At 53.8% G+C, this 18368-nt stretch overlaps 1 protein-coding gene across 1 annotated transcript in view; it reads left to right on the top strand.

Annotated features, from left to right (window-relative positions):
- LOC139247100 (collagen alpha-1(V) chain-like) overlaps positions 1-5049 on the top strand; it is a 137879-nt gene extending 132830 nt beyond the window's left edge. Inside the window, exons 53-54 of the mRNA XM_070871510.1 lie at positions 1698-1931; positions 3445-5049. Of these exons, the coding sequence (XP_070727611.1) occupies positions 1698-1931; positions 3445-3591 (381 nt within the window). The 3' untranslated portion in view covers positions 3592-5049. The remainder of the gene's footprint in view (positions 1-1697; positions 1932-3444) is intronic.
- The last annotated feature ends 13319 nt before the right edge of the window (positions 5050-18368 follow it).

Genomic DNA, 18368 nt, shown 5'->3' with positions numbered 1-18368 from the left:
TCAAAACAACACATGGAAATCAAAAAAAACTCTCAAAAGCAACAATTAAAATAAAATGAAGATAGAAATCTCCGTTGGGATGAAAGCTTCTCCCAGCCGCAGGTACATGCAGACTCCCCGAGCACCCACAAACAATCAGCCACTGAGGAAAGGCGGGGGTAAATTGTCATTACCCCAGATACTTATCCTGAGACACTGGACATGCTGTCAGCTCCAGAATGAATTCTGACCCAAAGAGACTGGTGTGATGGGGTGCGATTCCGAAGGCTGCCATGTTCTCTCCCGCTTGCTGTGTAACCCCGCCCCATTCCTGCATGTCTTTTCTTCCCCATGTTCAGTCACGTCACTCTCACGAGTGTTGGAAGGAGCCTGGAAACGTCCAAGGATCCCGGAACAGTGGTTGGTAAACCTCTTCAGCTTTACATTGGCCTCTTTCTGACACTCACAGTCTGACTGGATGAGCAACTCTCTGCCAAACGTGGTGGGCGGGGCTGGGGGATATGGTGGGCGGGGCTGGGGGATATGGTGGGCGGGGCTGGGGGATATGGTGGGTGCGTGGTGTTGAGGGATATGATGGGTGGTGGTATTGAGGGATATTGTGGGTGGGGTTGACCTATTAAAGATGGACAGACTTGCTGAGACCATTGGGATTCCCTGTTCCTGAAATAAATTCTTGGCTCCCTCTGTGTGCAGTATATAAAAACATAAGAACATAAGAAATAGGAGCAGGAGTCAGCCATTTGACCCCTTGAGCCTGCTTCGCCATTCAATAAGATCATGGCTGATCTGATCATGGTCTCAGCTCCATTTCCCTGCCCGCTCCCCTAACCCTTTATTCCCTGATCGCTCAAAAATCTGTCTATCTCCGCCTTAAATATATTCAATGACCCAGCCTCCACAGCTCTCTGGGGCAGAGAATTCCACAGATTTACAACCCTCAGAGAAGAAATTCCTCCTCATCTCAGTTTTAAATTGTTGCCCCTTATTCTGAGACTATGCCCCCTAGTTTTACTTTCCCCCATGAGTGGAAACATCCTCTCTGCATCCACATTGTCGAGCCCCCTCATTATCTTATGTTTCGATAAGATCACCTCTCATTCTTCTGAACTCCAATGCATGTAGGCCCAATCTACTCAACCTATCTTCATAAGTCAAACCCCTCATCTCCGAAATCAACCGAGTGAACCTTCTCTGAACAGCCTCCAATGCAAGTATATCCTTCTTTAAATACGGAGACCAAAACTGTACGCAGTACTCCAGGTGTGGCCTCACCAATACCCTGTACAGGTGTAGCAGGACTTCTCTGCTTTTATACTCTATCCCCCCGGCAATAAAGGCCAACATTCCATTTGCCTTCCTGATCACTTGCTGTACCTGCACACTAACTTTGTGTGTTTCATGCACAAGGCCCCCGAGTAGATTAAAATCAGTGTTAAATAATGATCAAGGCAAGGCGTTTGACAAGCAGCACCCAGCTGCTGTTGTAACCTTAAAAGGGACTTAGCGAGAGACGGAGCTTTGCTGACTTTAAATTTGCCGAGGGAGACGGACTATGGGACAATCTCCAACCATTATATTCCAGGAAGTCCCAATGGGTCTCTTCATCCTCGGCTGACTGTGAGTGAGTTAAAGGCGAGATGATTGGTTTTGAATTGTTGCCGAGCACTGCTGTTCTCTCGCTCTCTCTCCACAATCAGCTGTCCTACGCAGACGCAGATAGCCATCCCATCGGAGTGGTGCAGATGACCTTCCTGCGACTACTGAGTGCCTCCGCCCATCAGAACCTCACCTACAGCTGCCACCAAACGGTGGCCTGGTACGACGCGACCACCGACAGCTACGACAAGGCGATCCGCTTCCTGGGCTCCAACGATGAGGAGATGTCGTACGACAACAATCCCTATATCCAAGCCATTGTGGACAAATGTGCAGTGAGTGCTTCCTCTCCACACTCTAGGGTTAAAGACCAAACTATTGAAGCTCTTAGCTCCAGGTTCACCTCTGGTTATTGTGGTCCAAGGACATACCGACCAGGGATCTGCGCTCCTTCGGCAGATCTGAGCAATGCGGCAGTGGGAGCTACAATTGGTCCTTGGGTATGAGAGGGGACCAATCAGCCGGCATTCCTGCCCTTGGCCCATTCCTGCACATGCCCCACCCCTGCACCCATCGTATCCAGGCCCCCACCCCACCCCTGCACCCACTCCACCCTCTCCCTGCACCCACCCTACCCCTGCACCCACCCTACCCCTGCACCCATCGTATCCGGGCTCCCACCCCACCCCTGCACCCATTCCACCCTCTCCCTGCACCCACCCTACCCCTGCACCCATCGTATACAGGCCCCTGCACCCACCCCACCCTCTCCCTGCACCCACCCTACCCCTGCACCCATCGTATCCGGGCCCCCACCCCACCCCTGCACCCATTCCACCCTCTCCCTGCACCCACCCTACCCCTGCACCCATTGTATACAGGCCCCTGCACCCACCCCACCCTCTCCCTGCACCCACCCTACCCCTGCACCCATCGTATCCGGGCCCCCACCCCACCCCACCCTCTCCCGGCACCCACCCTCTCCCTGCACCCACCCCACCCCTGCACCCATTCCATCCTCTCCTGGCACCCATCCTCACCCTGCACCCATCCAATCTCTGCACCCACGCCATCCCTGCACCCACTTTCTCCCTGCACCCATTTTCTCCTTGCACCCACCCCATCCCAGCACCTACCCCACCCTCTCCCAGCACCCACCCCACCCTCTCCCTGCGCCTACCCCACCCTTGCAGCCACCCTCTCCCGGCACCCACCCTACCCCTGCACCCATCGTATCCGGGCCCCCACTCCTGCACCCACCCCACCCTCTCCCTGCATCTACCCCACCCCTGCACCCATCGTATCCAGGCCCCCACCCCATCCCTGCACCCACCCTACCCCTGCACCCATTGTATCCAGGCCCCCACCCCACCCCTGCACCCACCCCACCCTCTCCCAGCACCCACCCCACCCCTGCACCCATCGTATCCGGGCCCCCACCCCACCCCTGCACCCACCACACCCTCTCCCAGCACCTACGTTACCCCTGCACCCACCCCACTCCTGCACCAGCCCCAATCCACCATTCTCAATCCCGTTCCCCGTGGGCCTGAGCCCACATCACCAAGCTGGGTCGCTGAGTCAGCGTCGATTGAAAATATCACTCAGGGAGGTGGCAGGGAATTGAGCCAATTGGTCCAAGGAGCTGCAAGCTTGGGGGAATTGTTCCCAGCTCGGAGCTCGGGGGAATCGGTCCCAGCAGGGGCTCAGAGCTCGGGGGAATCGGTCCCAGCAGCGGCTCAGAGCTCGGGGGAATCGGTCCCATGAGCGGCTCAGAGCTCGGGGGAATCGGTCCCAGCAGCGGCTCAGAACAGGATTCTAACGTTGGCTATCTGTGTTTCTCCACAGACGAGGAAAGGTTATCAGAAATCGGTGCTGGCCGTCAGCACTCCCAAAGTGGAGCAGCTCCCGTTCATCGACGTCATGTTCAATGACTTTGGAGAGTCAGGGCAGAAGTTTGGCTTTGAAATTGGACCTGTCTGTTTCGTGGGATAAAACCACTCGAAACTTCAGACAGAAACGAAAAACGTTTAAAAAAAACACACACACACACACAGAGGAAGAATGAAAGTGTCTGCAAAAAAACCAACAACACTGTAACCTCAAAGTGCAGATTTGATCAGCTGCGAGTTCAGAGACTGGAGGACATGGAGCTAAGGGCAGGTTTGGATAGCAAGACTCCACCTGGATATAACCTCCCGGCCGTCACACCACAAACCCCCCAGACATTAAACTAGTCCGCTCAACAATCCGACAACTCGGAGACCATTAGATTCCCTTCCCCGCCAGTGAGGTGGAGTCTTCACCCGGCGGTCAGCCTCTGGGAGAGAAAGTGAGGCTCACACCCCGGCGGCAGCTTGGCTGGAGACCTGCCTTCCATTCCCCCCGCCTCCTCTCTCTCAGATGCGGACCCTCCCTCTGTACCTCCTGCATGTTTCTCTGGTCTTTAGTAGTCTTTTTTTTTAAGAATCTCGTCAAATAAATGTTTTGAATGAAACCCTTCTTCAGAAATGGTGCTGACATTTTATTATTTCTTTTTAAAACGAAAAAAACAATACTTTTTTGTACGTTTGTAAGTAAATATTTTATTGTATAATATTTTGCATCCTCCCCCTTTGCAGCTTCCGGCTTCCAAAGCAATGCATGTGACTGTTAAACTGTACAAGGATATCTCTTAATCCTAATGTGCAAAAACATATATATAAATATATATATAAAAATGTGTTATGTAGGATTAATAAACCATGTTCTGCTCAATACCAAAAGCACACTGCTGAATAACACATCCTTTGCGCTGCACACGTATACCGGCTCCTCGCTTTGGGTCCCAGATATTGGATATGTTTCTGGAAGAACCTTGTACAGCAACACGGGCCATTCAAGCTGCTCCATCAGACAGTTTTTGGTGCTAGGTCATGTGGTTCTCCGGCAGGTTTGTGAGCGGGGAGGGGAGGGTGAGCGGGGAGGGGTGGGCTAGGAGCCTCTCACAAGCCTGCCCCAGGCAGCACCTGGCCAGGTGTGGGCTGCAGCCGGGGAAGCGTTTCCTGAAGATGAGGTGCTATTGAACCGTCGCGTCTGCCGCTGTTCTCTCCCATTAACGCCCTTCCGTTTTTCTTACAAGGCTACGGCTGGCTTCCCCAGAGCAGCATCCCGAGGACCGAGGCTCCCTCACTGCCCCGCTACCGTCTCAACACCGGATCCGTGGCTGCTCTGCATGCTCTTTCACATTCACATATTCATAGTTTTGAAACAAGGAAACGCGTCCTGCAATGTGGCCGGGTCTCTCGCTTTGTGAATTGTGTTTTATTTGAACTATCCACCGGGCAGAAAGAGCTGCTCCCGGAGCGAGCAGTCCAGTCCAGTCTGTGGTGCTATTTTATGTATTTGATGGAGATACGGAACTCGCCTTCGCTTGTAGTCTTTGAATTGCTCAATAGTCCCTATTTAAAGAAACCCAACTAAGAGAACTGCTTGTAAGCCTCACCACCGCTCGATCCTTCCCCATCCTTTCTTTGGTTAAGTTTTGTGAAAAAAAGAACAACTGCCCTTTTTCCAGGATTCCTGTCCTGCAAAGACCCGGGTCCTGCAGCCTGGCCACCTTCCCCTCAGCCCTCAAAGATCTTCATCGTGTTCTCTTTCCTTCTCTCTCTCACTCACTCTACCTCTCCCTAATCTCTCCCTCCCACCGCACCTTCAGCCCTCAAAGGTCCCTGCTTTCTTTCCCTTTCATTCACTTTCTATCTTTCTCCATTGCCTTTTACTTGCAATTTTTCTCTCTCTGCCTCTCTTTCTCTGCCTCTCTCACTCTCAGCCTCTCACTCTGTCTCTCTCTCAGCCTCTCTCTGTCTCTCTCACTCTCTGCCTCTCACTGTCTCTCTCACTCTGTCTCTCTCTGCCTCTCTCACTCTCAGCCTCTCACTCTGCCTCACTCTCTGCCTCTCACTCTCAGCCTCTCTCTGTGCCTCTCTCTGTCTCTCTCAGCCTCTCTCTATCTCTCTCTCTCTGCCTCGCTCACTCTGCCTCTCTCACTCTCAGCCTCTCACTCTGTCTCTCTCACTCTCTGCCTCTCACTCTCAGCCTCTCTCTCTGCCTCTCTCACTGGCTCTCTCACTGGCTCTCTCTGCCTCTCTCACTGTCTCTCTCTCAGCCTCTCTCTATCTCTCTCTCTGCCTCGCTCACTCTGTCTCTCTCTCAGCCTCTGTCTCTCACTCTCTGCCTCTCTCACTCTGTCTCTCCCAGCCTCTCTCTCTGCCTCTCTCACTGTCTCTCTCTCAGCCTCTCTCTGTCTCTCTCTCACTCTGCCTCTCTCACCATCCCTCTCACTCTCTCCCTTTCTCCCTCTCACACATGGTCTGCCCCTTTCTCTCACACTCTCTCCTCACTCCACCGCTATCCAAGCCTGTATTGCCTTTGCATTAAAAAAAACTTTTGTAATTTTATTTTTCTTAAACATATGACTTGAACATAAAATATTGTTAATGACAAACTGTTGGAGGATTTTTTTAGGTACTTTTTATTGGCCCTGAATCTTTTAATAAGATCGTTATACTGCCATGTGACATATTGTAAATGTTTATGAGATCCAAATAAACTTGTTCATGAAACTAAGAATGCAGTCCTGTCCATTCACAGCACAAGAAGTTACTAGAATCTGGTGTTAGGGACATAGCATTTGGACAGTCATGGGCTGATCAGTGCCTGCGTGGATTTGTGAAGGTAAGTCTTGTCTCACAAACCTGGTTGAATTTTTTGAAGAGGTAACTAAAATAGTAGATAAGGGCATGTCTATGGATGTTGTTTATATGGACTTCCAGAAGGCATTCGACAAGGTTCCACAGACCAAACAAAAATGAGAGCGTGTGGAACTGGAAGCAAGCTGTTGGTCTGGGTGGGGAGTTGGTTTGGAGGAAGGAGACCGGGAATAGGGGAAATGGGGATATAACCCTGCTATTCTAGAAAGGAAGGAGAGAGAAAACCGTGAACTACTGGTCAATTGGCCTGACATCAGGCATCAGGAAAATCATTAAGGGAATTGTAAGAGTGCACTTAGCCAATCATAATCATGTTTGACAAATTTATCAGAGTTTTTTTTGAGGATGTAACTAGCAGGGTAGATAAAGGGGAACCAACAGATGGTAGAATATTTGGGTTTTCAAAAGGCATTTTATAAGGTGCCACATGAAAGGTTGTTGCACGAGATAAAAAAGAAAGACTTGGATTTCTATAGCACCTTTCATGACTTCGGGATGCCACAAAGCACTTCACAGCCAAAGCACTTTTGAAGTGTCATCACTGTTGGAATGTAGGAAACACGGCAGCCAATTTGTACACAGCAAGCTCCCAATGTGATGTTGATTGAGGGATAAATATTGGCCAGGACACCGGGTCTGCCTTGCTCTTCCAACTTTCCTGCTCTTCTTCGAAATAGTGTCATGGGATCTTTTACATCCACTTGAGAGAGCAGATGGGGCCTCGGTTTAACATTTCATCCAAAAGACAGCACCTCCGATGGTGCAGCACTCCCTCAGTACTGCACTGGAATGTCAGCCTAGTTTTTTTGTTTTCAAGTCTCTGGAGTGGGACTTGAACCACAACCTTCTAGAACTCAGAGGCAAGTGTGTTACCCACTGAGCCACAGCAGATGGGTGATGTACTATACTAGCATGGAGAGAGGATTGGTTAAAGGACAGAAAACAGAGAGTAGGAATTAATGGGTCATTTTCAGGTTGGCAGGCTGTTACTAAGTTGGGATGCCACAAGGATCAGTGTTGGGGCCTCAGCTATTTACAAGCTATATTAATGACCTACATGAATGGATTGAGTGTAATGTATCCAAGTTTGTTGATGATACGAAGCTAGATGGGACAGTAAGCTGTGAGCAGGAAGCAAAGAGTTTGCAAAGGGATATAGACAGGAGTGAGCAACAAGGTGGTAACTGGAGTATAATGTGGGGAAATATGAGGTTATTCGCTTTTGTAGGAAGAATAGAAAAACAGAATACTTTATAAGCGTTGTGAAACTATTAAATATTAGTGTTCGGAGGGATTTGGGGGTCCTTGTACATGAAACACAGAAAGTTAGCATGCAGGTACAGCAAGCAATTAGCAAGGCAAATTGTACAATCAATAAGACACAGGAGAACATCTGTCTCACCACTGGGGCGGAGGGAATATAATCGTTCCACAACACCTGGCTGGTGACAGAGGGAGCAAATTCATTTCATCAAAAGCAAAATACTGCAGATGGTGAAAATCTGAAATAAAAACAGAAAATGCTGGAAATCTCAGCGGGTCAGGCAGCACCTGTGGAGAGAGAAACAGAGTTAACGTTTCGGGTCGATGACCTGGCATCAGAACTGAAAAAAGTGAGAGATTTAACAGTTTATAAGCAAGTACAGAGCCAGGGAAAAGTAGGAAGCAGGGTGGGGCAAATCTAGAGACCAAACTCAGCAATATTACCATGGAGACCCCGAGAATCTATCCTTGGCCCCTCCTCTTCCTCATCTGCATGCAGCCTCCCGGCGACATCATTCGAAAACACTGCGTCAAGTTCCAGGCGTACATGATGACACCCAGCTCCACCGATCTCAACCCCCTCCACTGCCTCTGATCCGTCACACAGCTAGTACAACATCCAGCAGAAATTTTCTCCAATTGAACATTGGGAAGACCGAAGCTATTGTTTTCGGTCCCCGCCACGAACTCCGTTCCCTAGCCACTGACTCCATCTCTCTCCCTGGCCACTGTCAAACGCTGAACCAGACTGTTCTCAACGTCAGCGTCCCTGAGCTGAGCTTCCGACCTCCGGTACTCTCCATCACCAAAACCACCCACTCCCACCTCCGTAACCTCGCCCGTCCCCACCCCTGCCTCAGCTCATCCGCTGAAAGCCTCATCCATGCCTTTGTTCCCTCCAGACTCAACTATTCCAACGTACCCCTGTCTGGCCTCCCATCTTGCACCCTCCGTAACCATCAGCTCAGGCAAAACTCGGCTGTCCTAACTCGCACCAAGTCGCATTCAAACATCACCCTCTGTGCTCGCTGACCGACATTGGCTCCCGGTCTGGCAACACTTCGATTTTAACATTCTCATTCTTGTGTTTAAATCTCCCCGCAACCTCGCCCCTCCCTATCTCTGGAACCTCCTCCAACCCTACAACCCTCCCTATTTCTGGAACATCCTCCAGCCCTACACCCCTCCCTATCTCTGTAACCTCCTCCAACCCTACAACCCTCCCTATCTCTGGAACATCCTCCAGCCCTATACCCCTCCCGATCTCTGCAACCTCCTCCAGTCCCTACACCCCTCCCTATCTCTGTAACCTCATCCAGTCCCTACAACCCTCCCTATCTCTGTCACCTCATCCAGTACCTACACCCCTCCCTATCTCTGTCACCTCCTCCACTCCCTACAACCCTCCCTATCTCTGCGACCTCCTCCAGTCACTACACCCCTCCCAATCTCTGGAACATTCTCCAGCCCTATACCCCTCCCGATCTCTGCAACCTCCTCCAGTCACTACACCCCTCCCAATCTCTGTAACCTCTTCCAGCCCTACATCACCTCCCTATCTTTGTAATCTTCTCCAGCCCCTACATCCCTCCACATCTCTGTAACCTCCTCCACTCCCTACACCCCTCCCTATCCCTGGAACATCCTCCAGCCCTTCAACCCTCCCTATCTCTGTAATCATCTCCAGCCCCTACACATCTCACTACCTCTGTAACTTCCACCAGCCCTACATCCCTCCCTATCTCTGTAACCTACTGCAGCCCTACACCCCTCCCTATCTCTGTAACCTCCTCCAGCCCCTACAGCCCTCCCTATCTCTGTAACCCCTTCGAGCCCTACACTCCTCCCTATCTCTGTAATCAACTCCAGCCCTACACCCCTCCCTATTTCTGTAACCTCCTCCAGCCCATACACCCCTCCCTAGCTCTGTAACCCCCTCCAGCCCTACACCGCTCCCTATCTCTGTAACCTCCTCCAGCCCGACATCCCTCCCTATCTCTGTAACCTCCTCCAACCCCTACACACCTTCCTATCTCTGTAACCTCCTCCAGCCCTACACCCTCCCTATTTCTATAACCTCCGACAGCCCCTACACCACTTCCTATCTCAGTAACCTCTTCCAGCCCCTACACCCCTCCCTATCTCTGTAACCTCCTCCAGCATCTACACCCCTCCCTATCTCTCTAAACTCCTCCAGCCCCGACACACTTCCCTATCTCTGTAATCTCCTACAGCCCTACACCCCTCCCTATCTCTGTAACCTACTCCAGCCCCTACACCCCTCACTATCTCTGTAACCTCCTCCAGTCGCTGCACCACTCCCTAACTCTGTAACCTCCTCCAGCCCTACACCCATCCCTATCTCTGTCACCTCCTCCAGCACTACTCCCATCCCTATCTCTGTAACCACCTCCAGCCTCTACATCCCTCCCTATCTCAGTAACTCCCTCCAGCCCTACACCCCTCCCTATCTCTGTGGCCTCCTCCAGCCCTAAACCACTTCCTATCTCTGTAACCTCCTCCAAACCTACATCCCTCCCTATCTCTGTAACCTCCTCCAGCCCTACATCCCACACATCTCTGTAACCTCCTCCAGCCCCTACTCCCCTCCCTATCTCTGTAACGTCCTCCAGTACTACACCCCTCCCTATCTCTGTAACCGCCTCCAGCCTCGACACACCTCCCTATCTCTGTAATCTCCTCCAGCCCAAACACCCCTCCCTATCTCTGTCAACTCCTCCAGCCCTGACACCCATCCCGATCTCTGTAACCTCCTCCAGCTCCGACAACCCCTCCCTATCTCTGTAACCTCCTCCAGCCTCTACACCCTCCCTATCTCTGGAACCTACTCCAGGCCGACAACCCTCCCTAAATCTGTAACCCCCTCCAGCACCTACACTCCTCCCTATCTCTGTAACCTCCTCCAACCCCTACACCCCTCCCTATCTCTGTAACCTCCTCGAGTCGCTACACCCCTCCCTATCTCTTTAACCTACTACACCCCTCCCTATCTCTGTAACCTCCTCCAGCCCTTGCACCCCTCCCTATCTCTGTAACCTCCTCCAGCCCCTCCAGCCCTACCTATCTCTGGAACCTCCTACATCCCTCCCTTTCTCTGTAACCTCCTCCAGCCCTACACCCCTCCCTATTTCTATGACCTCCTACAGCCCCTACACCCCTCCCTCCCTCTGTAACCTCCTCCAACCCCGACACCCCTCCCTATCTCTGTAACCTCCTCCAGCCCCTGCACCCTCCCTATCTCTGTAACCTCCTCAAGCCCCAACACCCTTCCCTATCTCTGTAACCTCCTCCAGCTCCTGCACCCCTCCCTATCTCTCTAACCTCCTCCAGCCCTCCACCCCTTCCGATCTCTAATCTCCTCCAGCCCTACACATCTCCCTATCTCTGTAACATGCTCCAGACCTACACCCCTCCCTATCTCTGTAACCTCCTCCAGACCCTACACCCCTCCCTATCTCTGTAAGCACCTCCAGCCTCTGCACCCCTCCCAATCTCTGTAACCTCCTCCAGCCTCGACACCCCTCCCTATTTCTCTAACCACCTCCAGCCCCTACACCCTCCCTATCTCTGTAATCTCCTCCAGTCCCTACACCCCTCCCTATCTCTGTAATCTCCTCCAGCCCTACACCCCTCCCTATCTCTGTGACCTCCTCCAGCCCCTACACCCTCCCTATCTCTGTAATCTCCTCCAGTCCCTACACCCCTCCCTATCTCTGTAATCTCCTCCAGCCCTACACCCCTCCCTATCTCTGTAACCTCCTCCAGACCCTACACCCCTCCCTATCTCTGTAAGCACCTCCAGCCTCTGCACCCCTCCCAATCTCTGTAACCTCCTCCAGCCTCGACACCCCTCCCTATTTCTCTAACCACCTCCAGCCCCTACACCCTCCCTATCTCAGTAACCTCCTCCAGTCCCTGCACCCCTCCCTATCTCTGTAACGTCCTCCAGCCCCTACACCCTCCCTATCTCTGTTACCTCCATAAGCCCTACACACCTCCCTTTCTCTGGAAGTCCCTCCAGCCCTACACCCCTCCCTATCTCTGTAACCTCCTCCAGCCCCAAACCCCTCCCTATCTCTGTAACCTCCTCCAGCCCCTACACACCTCCCTATCTCTGTAACCTCCTCCAGCCCTACACCCCTCCCTATCTCTGTAACCCCCTCCAGCCCCTACACACCTCCCTATCTCAGTAAGCTCCTCCAGCCTCTACATGCCTCCCTTTCTCTGTCACCTCCTCCAACCCCTGCACCCCTCCCTATCTCTGTAACCTCCTCCAGCCCCTACACCCTTCCCTATCTCTGTAACCCCCTCCAGCCCCTACACCCCTCCCTATCTCTGTAACCTCCTCGAGCCCCTACACCCTTCCCTATCTCTGTAACCTCCTCCAGCCCCTACACCCTTCCCTATCTCTGTAACCCCCTCCAGCCCCTACACACCTCCCTATCTCTGTAACCCACTCCAGCCCCATACCACTCCCTATCTCTGTAAATTCCTCCAGCCTCTACACCCTCCCTATCTCTGGAACCTACTCCAGGCCGACAACCCTCCCTAACTCTGTAACCCCCTCCAGCACCTACACCCCTCCCTATCTCTGTAACCCACTCCAGCCCCATACCACTCCCTAACTCTGTAACCCCCTCCAGCACCTACACCCTTCCCTATCTCTGTCACCTCCTCCAACCCCTGCACCCCTCCCTATCTCTGTAACCTCCTCCAGCCCCTACACTCCTCCCTATCTCTGTAACCTCCTCCAACCCCTACACCCCTCCCTATCTCTGTAACCTCCTCGAGTCCCGACACCCCTCCCTATCTCTTTAACCTACTACACCCCTCCCTATCTCTGTAACCTCCTCCAGCCCTCCACCCCTTCCGATCTCTAACCTCCTCCAGCCCTACACATCTCCCTATCTCTGTAACATGCTCCAGACCTACACCCCTCCCTATCTCAGAAACTGCCTCCAGCCCCAACACACACTTCCCTATCTCTGTAACCTCCTCCAGCCCTACACCCCTCCCTATCTCTGTAACCTGCTCCATCCCCTACACCCCTCCCTATCTCTGTAACCCCCTCCAGCCCTACACCCCTCCCTATCTCTGTAACCTCCTCCAGCCTCTACACTTCTCCCAATCTCTGTAATCTCCTCCAGCCCCGACACACCTCCCTATCTCTGTAACCTCCTCCCGCCCTTCAACGCTCCCTATCTCAATAACCTCCTCCAGCCTCGACACCCCTCCCTATTTCTCTAACCACCTCCAGCCCCTACACCCTCCCTATCTCTGTTACCTCCATAAGCCCTACACACCTCCCTATCTCTGGAAGCCCTTCCAGCCGCTACACACCACCCGATCTCTGTAATCTCCTCCAGCCCTACACCCCTCCCTATCTCTGTGACCTCCTCCAGCCCCTACACCCCTCCCTATCTCTGTAACCCACTCCAGCCCTACACCCCTCCCTATCTCTGTAACATCCTCCAGCCCGACATCCCTCCCTATCTCCGTAACCTCCTCCAGCCCTACACCGCTCCCTATTTCTATAACCTCCTACAGCCCCTACACCACTTCCTATCTCAGTAACCTCCTCCAGTCCCTGCACACCTCCCTATCTCTGTAACCTCCTACAGCCCTCCACTCCTCCCTATCTCTGTAACCTCCTCCAGCCCCGACACCCTTCCCTATCTCTGTAACCTCCTCCAGCTCCAGCACCCCTCCCTATCTCTGTAATCTCCTCCAGCCCGACACACCTCCCTATCTCTGTAACAACCTCCAGACCTACACCACTCCCTATCTCAGAAACCGCCTCCAGCTCCTACACACACTTCCCTATCTCTGCAACCTCCTCCAGCCCTACACCCCTCCCTATCTCTGTAACCTGCTCCATCCCCTACACCCCTCCCTATCTCTGTAAACTGCTCCATCCCCTACACCCCTCCCTATCTCTGTAACCTGCTCCATCCCCGAAACCCCTCCCTATCTCTGTAACCTCCTCCAGCCCTACACCCCACCCTATCTCTGTAACCTCCTCCATCCCCTACACCCCTCCCTATCTCTGTAACCTCCTCCAGCCCCTACACCCCTCCCTTTCACTGTAACCTCCTCCAGCCTCTACACCCCTCCCAATCTCTGTAACCTCCTCCAGCCCCGACACACCTCCCTATCTCTGTAACCTGCTCCATCCCCTACACCCCTCCCTATCTCTGTAGCCTCCGCCAGATCTAAACCACTCCCTATCTCTGTAACCTCCTCCAGACCGACATTCCTCCCTATCTCTGTAACCTCCTCCAGCCCTCCCTTTTTCTGTAACCTCATCCAGCCCCTACACCCCTCCCTATCTCTGTAACCTCCTACACCCCTCCCTATCTCTGTAACCTCCTCCAGCCCCTACACCCTTCCCTATCACTGTAACCTCCTGCAGCCCTCCACCCCTCCCTATCTCTGTAACCCCCTCCAGCCCCTACACCCCTCCCTATCTCTGTAACCACCCCCAGCCTCACACCACTCCCTATCTCTGTAACCTCCTCCAGCCCTACACCCCTCCCTATCTCTGTAACCTGCTCCATCACCTACACCCCTCAATATCTCTGTAAACTCCTCCAGCCCTACACCCCTCCCTATCTCTGTAACCTCCTCCAGCCTCGACACCCTCCCTATTTCTGTAACAACCTCCAGCCCCTACACCCTCCCTATCTCCATAAGACCTACACACCTCCCTTTCTCTGGAAGTCCCTCCAGCCCTACACCCCTCCCTATCTCGGTGACCTCCTCCAGCCCCTACACCCCTCCCTATCTCAGTAAGCTCCTCCAGCCTCTACATGCCTCCCTTTCTCTGTCACCTCCTCCAACCCCTGCACCCCTCCCTATCTCTGTAACCTCCTCCAGCCCCTACACCCCTCCCTATCTCTGTAACCTCCTCGAGCCCCTACACCCTTCCCTATCTCTGTGACCCCTCCAGCCCCTACACCCCTCCCTATCTCTGTAACCTCGTCGAGCCCCAACACCCTTCCCTATCTCTGTAACCTCCTCCAGCCCCTACACACCTCCCTATCTCTGTAACCCCCTCCAGCCCCACACCACTCCCTATCTCTGTAACCTCCTCCAGCCCATACACCCCTCCCTATCTCTGTAACCTCCTCAAGCCCCGACACCCTTCCCTATCTCTGTAACCTCCTCCAGCTCCTGCACCCCTCCCTATCTCTCTAACCTCCTCCAGCCCTCCACTCCTTCCGATCTCTAATCTCCTCCAGCCCTACACATCTCCCTATCTCTGTAACATGCTCCAGACCTACACCCCTCCCTATCTCAGAAACTGCCTCCAGCCCCAACACACACTTCCCTATCTCTGTAACCTCCTCCAGCCCTACACCCCTCCCTATCTCTGTAACATGCTCCAGACCTACACCCCTCCCTATCTCTGTAACCTGCTCCATCCCCTACACCCCTCCCTATCTCTGTAAACTCCTCCAGCCCTACACCCCTCCCTATCTCTGTAACCTCCTCCAGACCCTACACCCCTCCCTATCTCTGTAACCACCTCCAGCCTCTACACCCCTCCCAATCTCTGTAACCTCCTCCAGCCCAGACACACCTCCCTATCTCTGTAACCTCCTCCCGCCTTCAACGCTCCCTATCTCAATAACCTCCTCCAGCCTCGACACCCCTCCCTATTTCTCTAACCACCTCCAGCCCCTACACCCTCCCTATCTCTGTTACCTCCATAAGCCCTACACACCTCCCTATCTCTGGAAGCCCCTCCAGCCGCTACACACCACCCGATCTCTGCAATCTCCTACAGCCCTACACCCCTCTCGATCTCTGTAACCCCATCCAGCCCTACACCCGTCCCTATCTCTGGAACTTACTCCAGCCCCGACACCCCTCCCTATCTCTGTAACCTCCTCCAGTCCCTGCACCCCTCCCTATCTCTGTAACCTCCTCCAGCACTACTCCCCTCCCTATCTCTGTAACCTCCTCCAGCCTCTACATCCCTCCCTTTCACTGTAACTCCCTCCAGCACTACACCCCTCCCTATCTCTGTAGCCTCCGCCAGCCCTAAACCACTCCCTATCTCGGTAACCTCCTCCAGACCGACATTCCTCCCTATCTCTGTAACCTCCTCCAGCCCTCCCTTTCTCTGTAACCTCCTCCAGCCCCTACACCCCTCCCTATCTCTGTAACCTCCTATACCCCTCCCTATCTCTGTAACCTCCTCCAGCCCCTACACCCCTCCCTATCTCTGTAACCTCCCCCAGCCCTGCACCCCTCCCTATCTCTGTAACCTCCTCCAGCCCCTGCACCCCTCCCTATCTCTGTAACCTCCTCCAGCACCTACACCCCTCCCTATCTCTGTAACCTCCTCCAGCCTCTACACCCCTCCCTATCTCTGTAACCTCCTCCAGCCCATACACCCTTCTCTATCACTATAACCTCCTGCAGCCCTCCACCCCTCCCTATCTCTGTAACCCCCTCCAGCCCCTACACCCCTCCCTATCTCTGTAACCACCCCCAGCTCCACACCACTCCCTATCTCTGTAACCTCCTCCAGCCCAACACCCCTCCCTATCTCTGTAACCTCCTCCAGCCCTACACCCCTCCCTATCTCTGTAACCTCCTCCAGCCCCTCCTCCCGCCCTTCAACGCTCCCTATCTCTATAACCTCCTACAGCCCCTACACCCCTCCCTATCTCTATAACCTCCTACAGCCCCTACACCACTCCCTATCTCTGTAACCTCCTCCAGCCTCGACACCCTCCCTATTTCTGTAACAACCTCCAGCCCCTACACCCTCCCTATCTCTGTTACCTCCATAAGCCCTACACACCTCCCTTTCTCTGGAAGTCCCTCCAGCCCTACACCCCTCCCTATCTCGGTGACCTCCTCCAGCCCCTACACCCCTCCCTATCTCTGTAACCCCCTCCAGCCCCAAACCATTCCCGATCTCTGTAACCTCCTCCAGCCCCTACACACCTCCCTATCTCTGTAACCTCCTCCAGCCCTACACCCCTCCCTATCTCTGTAACCTGCTCCAGCCTCTACATGCCTCCCTTTCTCTGTCACCTCCTCCAACCCCTGCACCCCTCCCTATCTCTGTAACCTCCTCCAGCCCCTACACCCCTCCCTATCTCTGTAACCTCCTCGAGCCCCTACACCCTTCCCTATCTCTGTAACCCCCTCCAGCCCCTACACCCCTCCCTATTTCTATGACCTCCTTCAGCCCCTACACCCCTCCCTATCTCTGTAACCTCCTCGAGCCCCTACACCCTTCCCTATCTCTGTAACCTCCTCCAGCCCCTACACACCTCCCTATCTCTGTAACCCACTCCAGCCCCATACCACTCCCTATCTCTGTAACCTCCTCCAGCCCATACACCCCTCCCTATCTCTGTAACCTCCTCCAGCCTCGACACCCTCCCTATTTCTGTAACAACCTCCAGCCCCTACACCCTCCCTATCTCTGTTACCTCCATAAGCCCTACACACCTCCCTTTCTCTGGAAGTCCCTCCAGCCCTACACCCCTCCCTATCTCGGTGACCTCCTCCAGCCCCGACATCCCAACCTATATCTAACCTCCTCCAGCCCTGCATCCCTCCCTATCTCTGTAACCGCCTACGGCCCCTACACCCCTCCCTATCTCTGTAACCTCCTCCAGCCTCGACACACCTCCCTATCTCTGTAACCTCCTCTAGCCCAAACACCTCTCCCTATCTCTGTCAACTCCTCCAGCCCTGACACCCATCCCGATCTCTGTAACCTCCTCCAGCCTCTACACCCCTCCCTATCTCTGTAACCTCCTCCAGCCCTTGCACCCGTCCCTATCTCTGTAACCTCCTCCAGCCCCTACAGCCCTACCTATCTCTGTAACCTCCTACATCCCTCCCTTTCTCTGTAACCTCCTCCAGCCCCTACATCCCTCCCTATCTCTAACATCCTCCAGTCCCTACACACCTCCCTATCTCTGTAACCTCCTCCAGCCCTACACCCCTCCCTATTTCTATGACCTCCTTCAGCCCCTACACCCCTCCCTACCTCTGTAACCTCCTCCAACCCCGACACCCCTCCCTATCTCTGAAACCTCCTCCAGCCCCTGCACCCTCCCTATCTCTGTAACCTCCTCTAGCCCAAACACCTCTCCCTATCTCTGTCAACTCCTCCAGCCCTGACACCCATCCCGATCTCTGTAACCTCCTCCAGCCTCTACACCCCTCCCTATCTCTGTAACCTCCTCCAGCCCTTGCACCCGTCCCTATCTCTGTAACCTCCTCCAGCCCCTACAGCCCTACCTATCTCTGTAACCTCCTACATCCCTCCCTTTCTCTGTAACCTCCTCCAGCCCCTACATCCCTCCCTATCTCTAACATCCTCCAGTCCCTACACACCTCCCTATCTCTGTAACCTCCTCCAGCCCTACACCCCTCCCTATTTCTATGACCTCCTTCAGCCCCTACACCCCTCCCTACCTCTGTAACCTCCTCCAACCCCGACACCTCTCCCTATCTCTGAAACCTCCTCCAGCCCCTGCACCCTCCCTATCTCTGTAACCTCCTCCAGCCCTACACCCCTCCCTATTTCTATGACCTCCTTCAGCCCCTACACCCCTCCCTACCTCTGTAACCTCCTCCAACCCCGACACCCCTCCCTATCTCTGAAACCTCCTCCAGCCCCTGCACCCTCCCTATCTCTGTAACCTCCTCCAGCATCTACACCCCTCCCTATCTCTGTAACCTCCTCAAGCCCCGACACCC

The sequence above is a fragment of the Pristiophorus japonicus genome, unplaced genomic scaffold, assembly GCF_044704955.1.
Source record: "Pristiophorus japonicus isolate sPriJap1 unplaced genomic scaffold, sPriJap1.hap1 HAP1_SCAFFOLD_257, whole genome shotgun sequence".
NCBI classification, from domain to species: Eukaryota; Metazoa; Chordata; class Chondrichthyes; family Pristiophoridae; genus Pristiophorus; species Pristiophorus japonicus.
Note: the sequence above shows the minus strand (reverse complement) of the source record. Positions and strands in the feature narration are given on the sequence as shown.